The 18,754-nt window shown below is 38.8% G+C and overlaps 1 protein-coding gene across 2 annotated transcripts in view; it reads right to left on the bottom strand.

Annotated features, from left to right (window-relative positions):
- Positions 1 to 18,306, bottom strand: part of STRN (striatin) — a 77,844-nt gene extending 59,538 nt beyond the window's left edge. For both annotated transcript variants that reach the window (XM_081068172.1, XM_081068173.1), the window contains exon 1: positions 17,929 to 18,306. In XM_081068172.1, the coding sequence (XP_080924298.1) occupies positions 17,929 to 18,162 (234 nt within the window). In that variant the 5' untranslated portion in view covers positions 18,163 to 18,306. The remainder of the gene's footprint in view (positions 1 to 17,928) is intronic.
- Positions 18,307 to 18,754: the final 448 nt, after the last annotated feature.

Below are 18,754 nucleotides of genomic sequence, written 5' to 3'. Positions count from 1 at the left end.
TCTAGAGATGCTAATGCTGCTATTCTGGGGCAACACTTGGAGAACCGTTGACTTATACCATATGTGGTATATCAGAAGGCCAGAAATAAAGCAAACAGGCTGATAAAGAGCAATGAACAGAGCTGTCTCAGAATCCTAGCTCTTTGCTCCACAGAAGCATGAAATCTCACATAGGCCCTCAAGTTGGCAGGCAAGTACGCACTAGCTTTCTTGATTCTCTCCCAAATTCCTTGTTTATGACTGTCTTTTTAGTTGTATCCTGATAAGAAAATAAAATCAACCATTTTTCATTCAGTTCAATCATGTCTTTGGGGAATACCTATTATCTACGATCATCCAAACTGCTGTGAGGAAACACATAGGAAAGACAATTAAAACCAAGTTCCTACTCACCGTGCACTTTCAATCTAGTTGGGGTACAAGACCAGAATACATACATATACAAAAAAGCTAACACAAGGCAGTGGGTTTCCTAATAAATAAGGCTTTGAGTCATAAATATCAAACATTCACATTTATTCATTTAACAACATTAACTGAACATCTACTTTGTGCCAGGAAAAGTTACTGACACTAGGGCTAAAGCAGTGACAAAACAAATACAAAGAGCTTGTAGTCAAGTGAAACATGTATGCTGAACAAAATATATGTGGACCGGTGACACATGTTTATTGTATGCAACCAGCACCAGAAACAGAGTTACAGGAAGAACCAGTGAATATAAAAATAAACACAAAATAGAGCAGGATGCCTGTGTAACTCGGGAGTCAAGTACAGAACTGATGTTCAACTCAAAAACAGTATTTTAATCTGGTATTAACTCTACAGTTATCTTTATCTTGTAACAAACGAGTGAGTTTCCTGAAATTTTCCCCATAAAGTTTCTGTGCCATTATTTTTACTTATCAAACATTCCTTTCAATAATAAATTTTACTTTACTCAATCATTTTCAGAATATAAATTTCCAAAACAGTTCTTTCCCATGCACCCTTTCTCAAGAGACTTAACAATACCATTAAAAGGACAAACTAAAATGAAGACAGGATTCAGGAAACAACAGTTGTTAATAATGGATGGAAGCAAAAGAAAGTTCTAGGGACTGGCTCATGGGCCTAAATAGCATGTAGCCCATATTAGGGCAGTATAGAAAACTCTAGGAACAAGATCAATCGTTTAAAAGGGGGCTCAGGAGGTCTGAGAAATTATCTGTAAGTTTCCCCACAGACAAATTTGTGTTTAAAGGTTACTGAAGTATGGGGAAAAAAGTAAAGCAATGTTCCACGAAAATTAAACCATGAAAAAAATGAGGTAATTATACTTCCAGGAAAACCAAAAGTTGCATAGGAAAAGAAACAACCATAGTATATTATTTGGTTGACTCAAAAGTGACTATTATTTATGTATATTTACATAATATTAATTTTAAATATTTCGATATAACTGGGGGATAGCAAGTGGAGCGAAGAAGTGAAAGGGATAATGCAGCTAAGCCCTCATCTACCATCCATGGACGTTAGTAGATAGTATTTAAAACTGACAAAGAGGGAGTAGTATAAGAATATTGTTTTGAAATATGAATAAATAACAGAAAAGGCAATGAAGAGTTTTTAAAAATAGTTGATTCTGAGGAATTATACTTGGAGGCACATCTCACTGTCTTTTAACATAAGCTCCTTTGTATTATTTACCTCTGTGTGCCTGAATTGCTTTTACTAAAATAAAAATTAAAAATATCTACTCAACAATTTATCAAATATTAATACAGCCTGGTACTGAGGGGTATGGTTTGAAATGATTAATAGACTATGAACTTCTTTAAAATATAAACTGTGTCTTCTGTGTCTTAAATACCTTTGAATCTCTAGTACCTAGCAAAGTATCTGGCGCAAAAATCACTATTTAGTAAGCAGTTGATAAACAGAATAAAAATGAACAACAGGACCGGCCTGGTGGCTCAGGTGGTTTGGAGCTCCGTGCTCCTAACTCCGAAGGCTGCTGGTTCGATTCCCACATGGGCCAGTGGGCTCTCAACCACAAGGTTGCCAGTTCGATTCCTCCACTCCCGCAAGGGATGGTGGGCAGTGCCCCCTGCGACTAACATTGAACACGGCACCTTGAGCTGAGCTGCCGCTGAGCTCCCGGATGGCTCAGTTGGTTGGAGCATGTCCTCTCAACCACAAGGTTGCAGGTTCGACTCCTGCAACGGATCGTGGGCTGTGCTCCCTGCAACTAGCAACGGCAACTGGAGCTGGAGCTGAGCTGCGCCCACAACCAAGATTGAAAGGACAACAACTTGAAGCTGAACGGCACCCCCCACAACTAAGACTGAAAGGACAACTGACTTGGAAAAAAAGTCCTGGAAGTACACACTGTTCCCCAACAAAGTCCTGTTGCCCTTCCCCAAAAAAATCTTTAAAAAAAAATGTCAGTTCTGATGCATCATATATATACTTGTTAAATTAAAAAGGTAAATTAAAATGATAAAATCCAATATTCGCAAACAGATGAATTACAGATATATGTTTATATGGCTGGTAGCAACGAAGCTACACACACTCTATGAATCTGTTATTTTGCTTTTGAAATACAACCCGAGAGAACACCAGCCCCTTCCTCCACACCATTAAAAAAAAAGGAATATGCAAAGCAGTTGAGATACACTCTATGCTTCCATTTTTATTATTTGAATTATTTTCTTCTAATTTCCCTCTCAATTTCTCTACATAGATGGAATCATGGTACAAAATTTTATAGCTTACTTTTTATTATGCAAACATTTTGTGTGTTATTGCTATTTTTATAACCATTTTCATGACATTCATTATAGCTCTGCAAGTAGATTTACCATAATTTACTTAACCACTGTAGCAGATCTTGTGGGCTGGCTACTCAAAATACACATTCCCAACCCCTTCTACCTTGTAACTTCCCACTACAGACTGGAAAATCAGATGCTTGCTGTCTTAAGATTCTGTTGTGGCCAGACATGGCTATGTAACCAGTGAGATATATACGGATATCTGCTGAAGATGGGGAGAAGGTACTTCTGGGAAAGTTTATCATTCACTGATAAAGGAGACTCACTCCAAACCAAAGAAAGCAAACCTTTTTGCTGCTTCTCACTGATGTCTTAATGTCTGTAACTACAGCAGTCTTTCCTCGTCCACGGTTTTGCTTTCCAGTTTCAGTTACCCACAGTCAACAGTGGTCCAAAAATATTAAATAAAAAATTCCAGAAATACACAATCTTGGGTTTTAAATTGCACACCATTCTCAATGAATGGACCGTCTCACTCAGGATGCGAATCATCCCTTTGTCCAGCATCTCCATGCGCATTAGTCACTCAGTAGCCATGTCAGCTATCAAACCCACTGTCCCAGTATTGCAGTGCTTGTGTTCAAATAATCCTTATTTTACTTGATAATGGCCCCAAGTCACAAGAGTCGTGATGCTGGCAATTTGGGTATGCCAAAGAGAGGTCATAAAGTGTTATGTATGTATGTATGTATGTACAGGAAAAAGTATGTTATATATAGGGTTCAGTACTATACTATCAGCAGTTTCAGGAACCCACTGGGGTCTTGGAACATATCCCCTGTGAATAAGGGGGGATTACTGTCTAATAATCTTGTAATCATAATGTAACAAGAAGGAAGACAATAAGCACACTGTGGGTACAAGATGACAGAGGGCAAGAATAGAAAAGCCTAGATTCTTTGTCATCACTGAGCAGCTGCACCAGCTTCTGTCAGAGAAAAAGACTATCCACCACCAGAATTGTGACAAAAATGATCTTTATTTGCTATATCAAATAAAGGGTTGTTAACCCTGTTAACAGGGTTTACTTACAGCCAAAAGCATTCCGAAATGATACTCATTTCACTATAGTTTGACATTTAGATTATAATTTTTCACTATTACAAAATAAATTGCCATTGTTGTTCTTCATGCATATAGACTTGTAAGGCAATTTTCTGTTTATTTCTCTGGGATAGACTGCAACAAGTAGGATTACTAGATCAAAGTAAACTATGTTTCCTGATAGATATTGATCAACTGACAATACCACCAACAATGTATGTTAGTCAAGTTTAATATACCTCCTCTACCATTGGGTGTTATCACTGATTTTTTCAAATTCATAGGTAGAAAAGGGCACCACATTGCTTTAATAAATATATCTTTGATGATGATTATTGACTCTTTTGCCATATGTTGACTACTGACAAAATAGTCAACATATGTATGGCAAAACATATAGCAGGCCTAGTTTGCTGGACTAGGCCTGATCTTTGCCCAATTTCAGCAAGAAGCTTACCAAGTCAGTTTAGCAAGAACCCCCCACCTTCAACATCTGATCACCCTCAGTTTCTGATCAAATTCCTCTAAACCCACCTTCCCCCAGCTGATGTCTGTTCACCCCTGGCCTGCCTTCAACAAGAACAGTGTCAAGTAACTTCCTCTTAGTAACTTCCACCCACCAAACCCCCACCGTCCTCCCGGGCTATAAATTCCCACTTTTGTTTGTTGCATTCAGAATTGAGCCCAGTTCTACACTGAGGTCTTTCCTCCCTTATTGCAATAGTTCCTGACTAAAATCTGCTTTTATCACTTTAACCTCTGTCTGATTCTGGTTTTCTTTCATATTACTAAATGTAAAATTTAGAGTTTCTAAAATTAAATCTAAGTTTAACTCTGAATTCTAAATAAGAACTAAAACTGTTTATGTTTTTGTAGAAAAATTGGTCGTTTCTAGTAAGGGATTCAGCTGTAAATCTCTCTGCACATACACATTACAGCAAATTTACAAAAAACATTTTTTAAAACAGTATAGATTCTTTAACTAGGAAGTCAAGCTTTTATTAAAATAAGCTTTTAATCATTACCTGACTTCTAACTATCATAACACTATTTCCTAATAAAATATTAGGTCACAATGTCAAAGTAATGATTTTTATTCAAACAGTATGAAAAGAAAACAAAAGAACATAAAGCACAGAAAATAGGAAAGACTTATTAGACACATATAATAAATGCTTGAGATAAATTAAATCATTTAAGTCTTGATATATATTGAATCTTAAAGATCAATAAATTGCCACCTTCATTTTTTTTTAAACTACAGCTTTACTGGGATATAATTCACGTACTGTGCAGTTCACTCATTTAAAGTATACAATTCAGTAGTGTTTAGTATATTGATAAAAACATGCATCTATCATCACTATCAAATTCTAGAACATTTTCATCACCCCCCCCCAAAAAAAACACCTATTCCCACTCCTCAGTCGCCACCTGCATTTTTTAAAAAGCCAGTGAACATAACTTAATTTTTCCTGATAACTCAGGACCATAACTATATATATCAATTATTGCACTGCATTGTACAAAAATTCAATGCCCTTTGATGTGGGAGTTGGGAAATTCCTACTTCTTGTTCTTTCACTAATCTGTGTAATCTTATAAAAGTTATCTCAACTATATAGTGAAAGACTTTAACATTTTGTGATTATCTGGAACTAAAGATGATGTGTGGAAAGTAGAACTGAATAAGTACTGATCCCAGGACAATGAGCATTTTTTAAAAGCAGATTTGTATTTGTTATTATTCTAGTTGCATACTTTTCATGGGAAACTACTGGTATACAGTTGAATTTACATTTCCCAAGGCAGTATTATTTTGGCTTACTTTTTAAAAACGTATTATTGAATCCAAGACAACAGCCACCTTCCAAAACATATCCTCATCCTACAGAATAATTACCCTCTTCTCTGTAATGGTCTGTGTGTGTGTTTGGTTGTTTGTTTGTTTGTTTTGGAGGTCGTGGAGGTGAGCATCATTAGTCCAGGGGCTCCTTTTTGCAAATTTCAACTCAGTTTTAACATCAACATTATTAACATATACTGTGACAGGCGCTAGAAATAAATTGTTTTTTTAAATAAGGTACAGAGGAAGTTGCTAAAGCTCTAAGAGGACAGGGGTGGTCCATGCTATTCACTGCTATCTTCCCAATGCCCAGAACAGTCATTTGCATACAGCAGGTACTCAGTAAATATTTGTTCAATTAACTGAACAGATTCATAAAAAGCAACTAAATAGATCAAGTAGCATATCCTAAGTGACAAATGACAAAGCAAATACTAAAAAGGGAACAATCACTAAAATGGTATCCAAATGGCATACAAAATCTCTTTGTATTGGAAATGGAATTAAAGGGAAATTTGAATAAAGAACATACAAATCTGAAAGAGTAATACAAACTCCGAGGTGATAAAAGGACATTCCCTTTTGAGCAATGATTAAAAAAAGAAAAAGAAAGTAGACATGGCTTATGTACAAAGCAAGATTGCACTATTTTGGTTTAGAAAGAGTATCCTAACAGGTAGGCAATCTAATCAATCTAATCATGGAGAGATTTGAAATCTACCACAGGCAAAAACAATAAAAAAAAGTCTTGAACAAATCAACATTTTTAGAAGCTTGAGACGCAGTACTGTGTCGAATACCTTGGCAAAGGGAGAGACCAGGAGTAGAATATTAGGAAGGCCACTACTGCAGTAACCCAGATATAAGGTCATGAGGGTTTGGACCAGGGTAACAGTAATATTAGGAATTAAATGATTAAAAATGGATTTAAAACATTACACAGAGTTTACAACATCAGGTGCATGGCTGGGAGAGTGAGAACAAGAGAGTGAAATGCTCAGTGAAAGCTGAATCTAGGTTTCTAGAAAAGGTAAACAAGGGGCTGGGTATAAGAAGAAAGGGCGACTTGGTTTGGGAGAAGAATTTAGAAAGGATGATTGAGTTTCAAGGGACAGGTCATCCATGTAAAGAAATGTGACAAGCAGAACTGTAACTGTGGAAAAGTGTCAAGACTAGCCAGAGATGTAATTTTACCAGCATCTAAACAAAAGAATTCAACTGGAGTGGGAGGACTCAAGTCAAAGAGTAACTACTAAAAAAAAAAAAAAAAAAAAAAGTGGTGAACAATTATCTGAATGGAGGACTCCACACAGAAATGGAGTAACCCCCAAAAAGAGAAGGAGAACAAGGAAACAGAGAAAGAGGAGACTTGTAAAACCCTGAAGGTACTAACTATGTATAGTCTTACAGACAGAAGCGAAAGAGCAGGCAGGGCAGGGCGACAGTATTGATGGAGAAGAGAGCAGAAGAAGATTTATTTTGTTGTTACTATTGGTGATTGGTTTCTAAGTATGGAAAATTAACATGGCATTGCTAAAGTGGGTATGTCCACTGGCATCATGGACTCAGGTCTATCTGAAGTTAAGAATTATTGCTTGATTATAAGCTTCATGTGAGTTAAAACAATATCTGCCTGTTTTTCACTGTATCTTCAGTGCCTAGGAAAATGCCAGATATTCAGTAAGCGCCTAATGTCCCAAAGAAAAGCTTTACAAGCAGAAGTATAATTTTTTTTCCCCTCAACAATAAATGAAGTTCTGGCAACTCTGATATTTCCATATTTCAGCATTTTTATGCTTATTCTCACTAAGCTGGCTAGCAATGAGGATCTGAAAAGCTAAACTTTCAATTCACTTTGTATTTATAAGAAATAAGAAACGTGTATAAAATTTGAAGGCATGAGCTTTAGAAAAGAAAAAAAAAAGAGTTACATGACCCTACTGATTGCAAAGACATGATGCCAAAGCCATTTCCTGGCAGCCCATGTTTAACACACAAAGGGAGAAAAAAACAAACCAACTCTCCCAACTCCCAAGCACCATTTGCTGCAGCTAACATCACGCTGCAATTATGAAGCCAGTGGCATCCCTGAAATGAGCTCTGTCAGAATGATTTGGCAGGGCCCAGGCAATGCTCTACGTAACACAATACAAAGAGGACTTGCTCTAAAAGGCTCTTTCCAGTGGAAGTCACAAGGCAGAACTAGCTAGCAGCAACACGGATAGATAGGCTGTTCTCTATATAACAACATGTACTGTACATTCACTACACTTACAACAAACATTGTGAATATCCAAGATGTATGGGACATAAGACCTGTCCTTAAGGACACAATTTAGCTGGGAAACAGAATATACATATACAGACATATACATTTAATACATATTCAGTAAAAACATTACCTAATATATGATTCATTCAAGCACCATTTATTAGGCAGCTACCATGTACCAATCACTCTGCTGGGCTTTAGGGAAATAAAAATGCCCTTAAGTGATTCACAGTCTAGAGGAAACAAACATACAAATTATGAGATGGGTGGTATAATTGAGATACAGAAGTTTACATCACTAATCCTCTCTTAACCAACCCTAAGGATTAACCAGCATTCTCTAGTCTCCTTGTAAAACACGACACAGAACCCATGGCATATTAAACTATTCATATCTATTCTTTATAGTACACCCATACACTTCGGTTCCCACAGAGTTGTATAAACTCACCAAAAGTCACCTGGATTTCCTCCCAAACCTGTCTATGTCAGTCGCACTTGTTACTTGGTAATTCAATTAAATATTATATAAATCAATAAAATATGGGTATAAAAAGAAAGACTAAGTTGAATGCTTCAGAAAGATAAGACAATAAAGGAGACCGACTAAAAATGTTGCTGTCAAATTAAATGTGGGTGACACAACTGCAAACAACTGGGGGGAAAGTCATAAAAATCTAGGACTTTGTACCCAGTGCTTTACTCAAAGAAAACCAAAACCAAAATCACAAACAACTGTATTATATATTATTGTATCACATGTATTACAATGCATTACATTATAGCTAATTCAAGAATGTCAACAGCAGAACTCCAATCAGCAGTCTAAAAAAAAAAAAGTGAAGGGTCAGTGGGCTTGGTCTTACACTGGCAAATGATTATGTGTTTATATATTTTTAACTTAAATTATTTAAAGTATCATTTTAACCACCTTTTCGGATTTACTGCCCAACCAACCACCACTGGATGGTGTTGGATAATAAAGCTCTGTCTTATATGTACAAGCTGTTAGGGGAGCATGAAGTTTCATTGTGGAGGTCAGAAAGGTTTCCCACAGAAAGTGAATGGAATCTTTGGAAGATGATTAGAAATTCACCAGACAACAAGGGAGAGGAAAACATCCTTTCCCTGTACATTGACTCAGCATGAGAAAAAGAAAAATGTCAAAATATTTCCTTCTACTTACCATGCCAGGCCCATTATTCAAACTTTTCTTCCTGCAAATTATTTACCTCTCTCCTCATATCTGAATTAGGGAATGACTATTAATACCTATCACATACAGTTTTTCAAAAATTAAAATAGACTATACATGTGAAGTGTTTAGCACTGTACCTGGCACGTGGTAAGTGCCCAATAAATGAAATTATTACTATTTCTGGAGGGGCGAGAAGAAAGGAAAAGAGAGCAAACTACAGATAAAGTACTGGGTTCAGTTACTGGGACCATGGTACCACCCTCCCTGACTGACTCGACCTTTTCCGGTTCAGTGAGTGGGCTGACACAGATCCACAGGCTCCTCCTTATTCCCTCCTTTTAGTTTTATATGAATTCACATTCCTTGGGAGCAGGTTTTAGTTGTACCTGTAATTTAGGCTCATTTGCTCACTGCTTAACCTTCTCATTTAGGAAGTATAAACAAAAATAATGAAGAACAAGTCCCACACTGGGCTGTAATTTTCCATCAGGTGAAATTGGTATCACCCTTGTGGAATTTGACATCGTGCTTATTTCTCCTAAGGAGATATGCTGGTACTGGATCCAATTTCTGTCACATGTAAATGAGCGCTAATGGAACCGGTGTGTAGAGTAATGAAACACTCCCCCTGGCCCTTTCCTTGAATCTCTATAGTGAAGTTATGCCAAGAACCTATTTGCCACACCCGAAATACCTATTCCACCCAACCTTACTCAGTATTTCCCCAAACTCACCTTAATTCCAGGGCTTCTACTCCCTTATTTTTCTCCCCATCTTAAATCCAAAACAAAATACCTACTCATTCTCCTTGTACTATACTGCTTCTAGCCCACTCTACAATAACTTTTCCTTCTTACATATCAGTATTTTCTAATAGTCCGTCCTCTTGTTCAGATAAGGTATTTTAATCATAAAGGTTAAAAGCATTAAGTTTGTCCCAAAAAAGTACTACACAAAATCTGATATATGATCAATAAGCACAAACTGTATTAAAAATATAGCGAGAACTTAATTAGGCTACTCTCAGCGCAAGCTGAAAAAGATGCAAATTTGCAGACTGTTTTAAAAAAGAAATAAACATTTTATTTCAGTATTCCCTACACAAAAATAAATAAAATTATTAAAATAAAATAGTGATACAATGTTAAACACTTTTGGGGAACACAAACTGTTAAAGACCTTCCTGAGCCACTTAAAAAATGATTCTACTTGAAGAAAATTATTGTACTAAATTATTCTACTTGAAGAAAAGCTTGAAATAAGGGGTAAGAATTTATATTATGACAGGTATTCAAAGCACACTTAATCATCTAAATATTATAATTCAGCTACAGAGGACCAATAAAAGGAGATGATTAACATGGAGAACAATGCCCCGGCCTGCGTACTAGGACTCCTTCTAGGACTCCTTCATTCTAAACTAAATCTACACCAACTCACAGAGTGATCTAAGACAAATCACTTTCTCTCTCTGGCCCTAAATGATAAAACAAGGGAAGAGACGACTTAAGTTCTAAGGTCCTCAGGAGGTATAATATTCTTAGTCCAATGAAGGAGATAGAAAATTAAGAGCAGAGATACTGGTGGGGAGAGGTAGGGACAGAGGGAAATGTATGTTGTGTGTGTAGCTACCTCCATTAGCCCTAGAATTCTTCAAGGGCTAAAATGAAGACTACAAATAATATATACTTTAGAAATTAAGAACAGGTTAATGTGTGCAATGCAGTTTCTTCCTCCTGTCTGTTTCGGCTCCCTTCTCTGTCTCCTCTTTTCTTCTACCCATTCCCAACTTCTCTCTCGCCACAGGATTCTCTCCCAAACTCCAAGTTCTCCTCTTTTACTATCTGTAGTCCTCAATGCTTACAAACTATTACCACTTGCTACTGCCATCTCTGGCCTGCCCCTACTCCCAATACAATCAGTTTTTTGTCCTTAAACAACTACTACTAATAGGGCTAAGAGAATTTAAGTAGGTACTATGTCAAATGGATCACTGAAACTAGTTTCAGGCTTCTAAAATTTGATTTAAATGAATAATATAATCAAATGCATTGTCCATAGAACTTTCTACCAGTAAGAGCAATCCACTTATTGGACACCTATTATGGGTCATATATTTTGCACACTTTATCTTTTTAAAACCTTACAACTATTCTGCTTGGTGGGTACATTATCATTTACAATTTACAAGTAAAAACGAGTCCCTGAAAAAATGATAAGCCGAAAGTGATAGAGTTGACTCTATAACCCACACTTTCCACTGCCAAATTATGATGGTCAATAGATTGCTTTGTCTAAATGGCCACCAAAAGAAGAAACTCCAAAGATCCCGAGGGCAATTTTATTTCTAATGACCCAGAAATAAGACCTGGACACCATCAATAACATTCATAACGCAAAAAATGTAGCTGACATCAAGTAGGTAGTAGGCTGACAAAGAGAAATCAGTCCAGACTATTTGGACTTTCAAACATAAGACTTTCAAAAACTGATTAGTAAAAGGGTTTGTTTGTTTGTTTTAAATTCTGCTTAAGTTACCAAGATTTTAAAGAAAAGTTGTAGGTCTCCTTCTACCACTGAAATTCAAAGAAAAGATTTAGATAGTAAATAACATTTAGGGCTAAATAGGCACATCTCTTGCTAAAGAAGTGCCATCAATGATATCTTCCCAGATAATTACTGGTGCCATCCTTATATGTCAGTTTTTGAAAGTAAGATAAAGAACTATGTTTCTAAGTAATAGTGACTTGAAACAACTTCCCTACTGAAAACAGCTAAAAATTCTAGATAAAATATTTTTACAATCATTTTAAAAAGCAAAGCTGGTAAGATAGTAAAGAATTATGTGGCCAAAATTGAAGAAAAATGGGAACAGTTAGATGAGGGAACAAAAGTCACTTATGCCCTTTGAGTGCTGGCCAATCAGAACTGATCTGAACTTTAATTTGGACAGCCTTGCAGAACCCAAAAGGCAAAAAAATCAAAGACCAGGACGATGCAGACTGGGGAGTCTAGTAGACCCCCTAAGGCCCTAAAGGGCTCATACTCTCAAAGCAAAGGTGAAGCAGAAGTATACTGGCCCTCAAATGTATTCACAACCAAAATGTGCATCAGCAATGAATCTGCTTTAATGTTGTTCTATCCAGGTTACGCCTCCAGAAACCTACTAGAAGCAAATGCAAAAAACTTTCTGAAGAACCTACCTTTATTTGAGATCTCAGATTAGTCTTATACTTTTTCAAGTATAAGACGTGATTATCCTGTGTTTCCCCGGAAACAAGACCTAGCTGGACAATCAGCTCTAATACACCTTTTGGAACAAAAATTAATATAAGACCTGGTATTATATTATATTGTATTATATCATATTATATATTATATTATATTATACCTTATTGTGTTATATTATAAAGACTCAGTATTGTATTATATTATTCCCAGTCTTATGTTATATAAGACTCAGTCTTATATTAATTTTTGCTCCAAAAGACACATTAGAGCTGATTGTCCAGCTAGGTCTTATTTTCGGGAAAACACGGTCTCAGAAAGTTGTAAGGATCAAGCAAAATAATGTATTTGAAAAGTTAAAAAAAACATAAAGGTATCTGTAGATTTAAGTGACAGAGCTTGTACAAAACCTATTTCATTCTTGGTCATTTAACCTTTCTCTGGGCCTCACTTTACCTGTAAAATAAGGATGTAGCTGATTATTTCCAAAGTTCATTCCAGCTCAAAGATCACTCTATCATTATATCTCAGTTAGAGGGAGGTGATTCAAATTATAATATTCTACTGCCTAAAAATAAAATGCTAGCTATTATCAGAAAGAATAGAAACATTAACAGAAATTATATCTCAAATGCTATAAAAAGCCATCCATATCTGGAATACTAACAAAAGTGTTGAAGTTACCTAACTATGTATGAAAAAAAAAAAAAAAAAGAACTGAAGCAGTGGCTCTCAATCCATGCTGCATATTAAGACGATCAAAAAGCTCAAAAAATACTAATGCCAAGGGCCCAAATTCCTTCAATTCTGATTTAACTGGTCTAGGGTAGAGCCCATGGAATTAATATTTTAAAAGCTCCCCCAGTATTCTAAGATTTCAGATAAAATTGAGAAACACTAAAGTGACAAAGAGTACAATATGTTTCAAAAGAATAAAACCTCTATAATCTTTCCAAAATATGAAGATTATAAAATTATCAAGGATGTGAATAGAAGAATGAACCTCTTTACAAAGTTATACCATGAGGTTCACCCAAAATGGGGTTCACCTGCCCCAAGTTTAAAGGGCCAAACAAAACCAAAGATTAGTTTTATGAAGTCATTAGTAAATGTGTACAATCTGTTACCCAAGAAATCATGCATGGTTAAGATAAACAAATTCAGAAAATTTATATAAATTTCAAGATAATAGACACATAGTGGGTTATTAAGGAAAGCAAGTACATCTGAAGTATATTATCAATGTTTTGAGGCTGATTCCTATGGAATGTCCCTTAGTGCCACCATCAGATGCAAAATATTAGACTGCATGGTTCCAGGATGACACCGATATGCTCTAGTCTTAGAAGAGTTCATGACTGAAGATTTTGCTTTTCTGTGAGAATAAGGAGATATATGACAGTAAAAATTTAACAGCATGCACTTGCTACTATTTATTTATTCAGCACTTAGTTTGTGTTATGTACCAGACCTCTGCTAGATACTTTAAAAGATCTCATTTAATTCTTACAAGGTAGTTTATTATCCTTACTTTACACATGAGGAAACTAAGGTCTGAGAGGTCAGAATTATGGCAAATATGTATTTTGGCATAAAATAAAACAGTCTTAGTGCAAAGATTTAAATCAAGGTCTATGCCACGTTGCCTTTTACTATAACTGTAAATAAGTTATAATAATAACAAAAAATAAACTGTCATTTTAAGTGCCTACTCTGTTCATTTAAATGCTCAGTAAATCTTTTCAACAGTCCCACGAAGCTGCTCAAAATAATTTTGAGTCATACTTGACTCCCTTTTTTCTCAAACCTCACCTCCTACCCTCCAACCCATCTTGTTGGTTCTACCTTCAAAAATGTGTTCCATTGTATTTTGAATATGCATCAAAATATATATTCCCCTATCTCATTACTGCCACCCTAGTTCCTCTCTGACCCAGATTATTAAGAGCCTTCTACAGAGACTCTGCCTCTTCTACCCTTGTCTCCCCCCCCAGTCTATTCTGAATCCTTGCAAAGGGTTCTCTTGAAAGATAGTGTCACTCTTTTGCTCAAAACATTCAATAATTGCCCATCTTGCTGAGGTAAATATCAAGTTCTTACTGTGGGCAACTCAGTACCGCTGACATTTCTTCCATTCTCCTCCTCTATTCCAGCCGTATTTGCCTCACTATTCCTCAAATATTCCAAGCATACTTCCTTCCCCCTACTGTTCCTTCTGCCTAGAATATTCTTTCCTCAGATATCACCTTTTCAGGTGTGCTCAAATGGCACCTTATCAGTAAAGCCTTTCTTCCCCACTCCACCCTCTCAAGCACTCCATATTCCACTTACTCCACTTTATCATGGCACTTAGTACCACCCAGAATTTTATGAATGCATTTATTTATTACTGTCTGTCTTCCCCCACAATGCAAGCTTCTTGCAGGTAGGATCTGTTTTAATCACTGTTGCTTCTCCAGTGCCTGAAACAGGACCTGAAGTAGGCACTTGAAAAATATTTATTGAATGAAAATGTGAATCACTAATGCCAAAATCCAGATTCATAAACATTCTAGCACCAGCCACCACACCACATGCCCTGAGCTACTCAATCCTAACACCTTTTTCACAGTTCTAGCGTTTCCAGGTAAATAATAAGAGCCTCCCCTATTACTTACACACACACACACACACACACACACACACACACACACACACACACAAAATCTAGGGCCAACTTTTATCTTTTATTTACATGCTTGCTTTCTCTTAAGTCAGTAATTTACAAATACAGAGAAACTTAGGGTCTCATAAAGTTCTTTCTTTCTGCTATTCTCCCCACTCACTCCTAGCTCCTCTCTTGTGCTATTCTAAGAAAATTTAAACCCCCCAAATAATAAATACTCCGATTCTTATGCATTTTGTTTGTTCTACCACTCCAACTAGACTGCATGTTTCTTTGAGGTCATCTAGCCCATTGTAGCACACACAGAAAATTCTCTTGAATTTTATGTATCCCATCTCCAAGTTTTTTCACAAATATAAACCTCAGCAATAATCTTGACCATTCTTTCACCACCTACTCTCACCTGCAATGGTGGTGGTTAGGGAGGAGGGGGATTATGAAAAGTAAAAAGAGAGTCTTATTAACTAAGATGGGCAAAGGGGAGAAAATGACAAATAAGTTTTTGGTATAATGTGGCCAGTTCCTTATTCCCAAGATCTGAAGGAGGAAGTGATGAAGGCAGACCAGGTAGATAGCTGAGAGCTTGGATTGTCTTTCACAATTCTGACCTGGCAACTTGAAAAAGCAGGACTGACAGGTTCCTGAAGGGACACATTAGACTTAATCTTAAAGGTATTTTTGTTGACTTTGATGTTAATGACTTGAGAAGAGATTTTAAATTTAAAAAAAGGACACCAACTGATACAAATTTCATCATCACTCACTCAACTCTTACTTCCTATTGTTTTTCCAGGAAAATTCCAATCGCAAAAGAAAAATGAAGGAATATGTTCAAATTTAACGATGTCAATGTAATTATTTTTAAAACATAGTTTCAATAATGCTAATTCAGGGATCAAAACCATAGATTTCTACAAACTCTCTCCCCCCAAAAGACATAATACTTGCTCTGTTTGGAAAATAGGACATATTTTTTAAAGTTTCTCTGTGGACGCTTAATTTGAGCACAAACCAGAAACGAAAAAATACTGTAAAAATGTAGTGTCCTTAATATGATGAGTACCAATGGGAAACCTACCTTAAGTTTAACATTTGCCATAAATAACCCCGTAAGTGGTGTGTGTGTGTGTGTGTGTGTGTGTTCCACAACTGAACAATGTTAAAATTAACACCTGCCTTTAACACTTCCTTTAAGTCTGAAATCCACAAGTTCATTTATGGAATGCACTGCTAACAAAGGTGAATTACCAATATTTGAATGAAGCATGTAAGTCTGCTAGTTACTATACAGACATGGTCAGATTCACTACAAGAAAAATTACAAATTATCAAAAGACCAGATGCAAAAGCAACATATAGTAGGGATGAAAAAGCCACCAAATATAAACATACAACTGCAGAAGTAAAGAATCAGAAGGAATCTTAGAAATTGTGGGTCACTTCTTCACTTCCTTCCACGCCTCCCAGAGGCCTTCCCTGACCACCCCCTCTAAAATAGCTGCCCCTATCACATTCTATCCCTGTATCCTGATTTATCTTTCTCATAGCAGTTGCCACTATGGCAACTGAATGAAGAAACTGAAGTTCAGAGAGGTTAAAGGATTTCCTCAAGGTCACAGAGCTGGCAGCAAGCACAGCCCGTACTATAACCCTGCCTACTACAACCTGTCCCCTTGCTCTTTCCATGGCCACTTGCACTGTATCAAAGCATCCTGTTCCAGCAGATTCTATTTAACAGACTTATCCTTTTCATTTTTTCAAGTGCCAAGGAAAATACACGTTACCAAAAAAAGTGACACACAGGGTAGCATTTTAACTACCAGTGTTTCACCAACCAAAACGACGTATACTCAGATTTCATAAGCATACAGGACTTAGCCAGTAAAACAGAAAGGCACAGCTACTCATAGTTAAGTTCCCTGTGAAACTGGTGCATGGCTTGGAAGTTTTAAGAACAGCCACTGAAACCTATTTACCAGTTCAGGATGGCCCGTCAGGTCTCAGCCTCACCTTCATTCTTCTGAGGGCCCACACACAATAGGTCCTCCCTGGATACCCTTTCCCTTGCAGATTATACAAGGCAACGTAACCAACTTGAAAACCCTTTTAGTTCCTGTTGCAGTGAAAGTCAATTTCACAAAACACTGAACGTAAAATTAATCCTTGGGAAGTTTTTGATTCTGAGAACAGGAAACCATCTCTGAACCATCATCTGATTGTGATCACCTAGGTTCTTCATTTTAAAATCCAGGAATCTGAAATACGGAAAGGAAAAGTGGCAGCGGGGAGAGGGAAAGGGGGAAAACACGCACACATAGAAGAAGGGAGCTGATATTCCTAGTTACACTGTCGCCCTCCGTCAGCTTCTGGCCCCAAGTCCAGGCCTCACAGACACAACTTCTGTGGTCTTCTCTGGTCACCTTGCTCTCAGACAGGAGCCAACTGCCAATCCCTACTGCGGGGAACGTCTCTAGACCCAGGATGGGACTCCCTGGCACAGGATGATTTGCTCGACATCTTTCCAAACTACTGTCCGCCCCATTAGTGTACTCAAAGAGAAGACCTAACATGAGGGATGGCAAGAGTTGAAATGAGCGAGTCAGGAGAAGCAAGGAGTAGGAGAAAAGGAGCGGGGAGGGTAAACAACGCGTCGGGGCGGGAATGGGAACCCGAGTCGAGGAAGTGGGGTCAGCCTGACGCAGAGGTGAAGGGGGAAGGGGACCGTTCTGGGTAGGATGGGCAGGAGCAAAGGGGAGTGGACCAGCGAGGGCCGAGGGGGGAGGGGAAAGGGTCCGGGGCGGGGCGGAAGGCAGCAAAGAGGCGGGATAACCAGGGCCAGGCCGGGAGGGTCTTTACCTGCAGCTCCGCCCGCTCCACCTCCCACTGGGCTCGCTCCACCTCGAAGCGGGCCCACTCGTGCTGGAGGAAATGCAGGATCCCCGGTAAGCTGTACTGGGCTCGGGCCGCCCCTGCCGCAGCCGCCCCGTCGCCGGCCGCTGCAGCCTCCGCCAGAGGCCCGAGACCCTTGGCACCGCCGGCGCCCGGATGGTTGTTGCTGAAGAAGACTCCGGGACCCGCTTGCTCGTCCATGGCGGCCGCGGAAACCCGGGGAGCTGCCCAGGCGCCCAGCAGCGGAGGCAACGGCGGCGGCCAGCAGCGCCTCCTCCTCCCTCCGCCGCTCCCCGCCCACACCCCAGTCAGCAGGGAACGGCCGCCTGGGCGCGGGGGCCGGCCGAGCCCGGGACGGGCCGGGAAATGGGTCAACTGCGGCGCGCGGGCGCCCTGGGGCCTGCTGGGAAATGTAGTCGCGGGGCGGGGCGACGGCGAGCGTGGCTGAGGCGGCCTGTGGGGCTGCGAGAGGCTCCGGCGCGCCGCGGCCCCGCCCCCGCCCGCGGCGGTGGGGACCCGCCCCTCCGGGAGCGCAGGTTTCCCCGCAGGTGGGGCAGGGCGGAGCGCGGCAGGGCGACACTTCTGGGTGCATCGCACGCGGAAGTTCACGGGTGGCGCTCCTTGTTGCACACACGGGCACACACACGCACACACACGGAAGTTATCAGGCCGAAATATCAGCTCGAGCTGCACATCTTTTAGGGCTTGCTGGTGGTTCTGTTAAGAAGCAAGCTCAAAGCGAGCGTCTCCGGTCCGGCCCCTGGACGGAGTTTCTTCAGCCTCTCCCCTGGGC

The sequence above is a fragment of the Rhinolophus hipposideros genome, assembly GCF_964194185.1.
Source record: "Rhinolophus hipposideros genome assembly, chromosome: 12".
Taxonomy (NCBI): Eukaryota; Metazoa; Chordata; class Mammalia; order Chiroptera; family Rhinolophidae; genus Rhinolophus; species Rhinolophus hipposideros.
The sequence above is the reverse complement of the archived record's forward strand: the minus strand, read 5'-3'. Positions and strand labels throughout refer to the sequence as shown.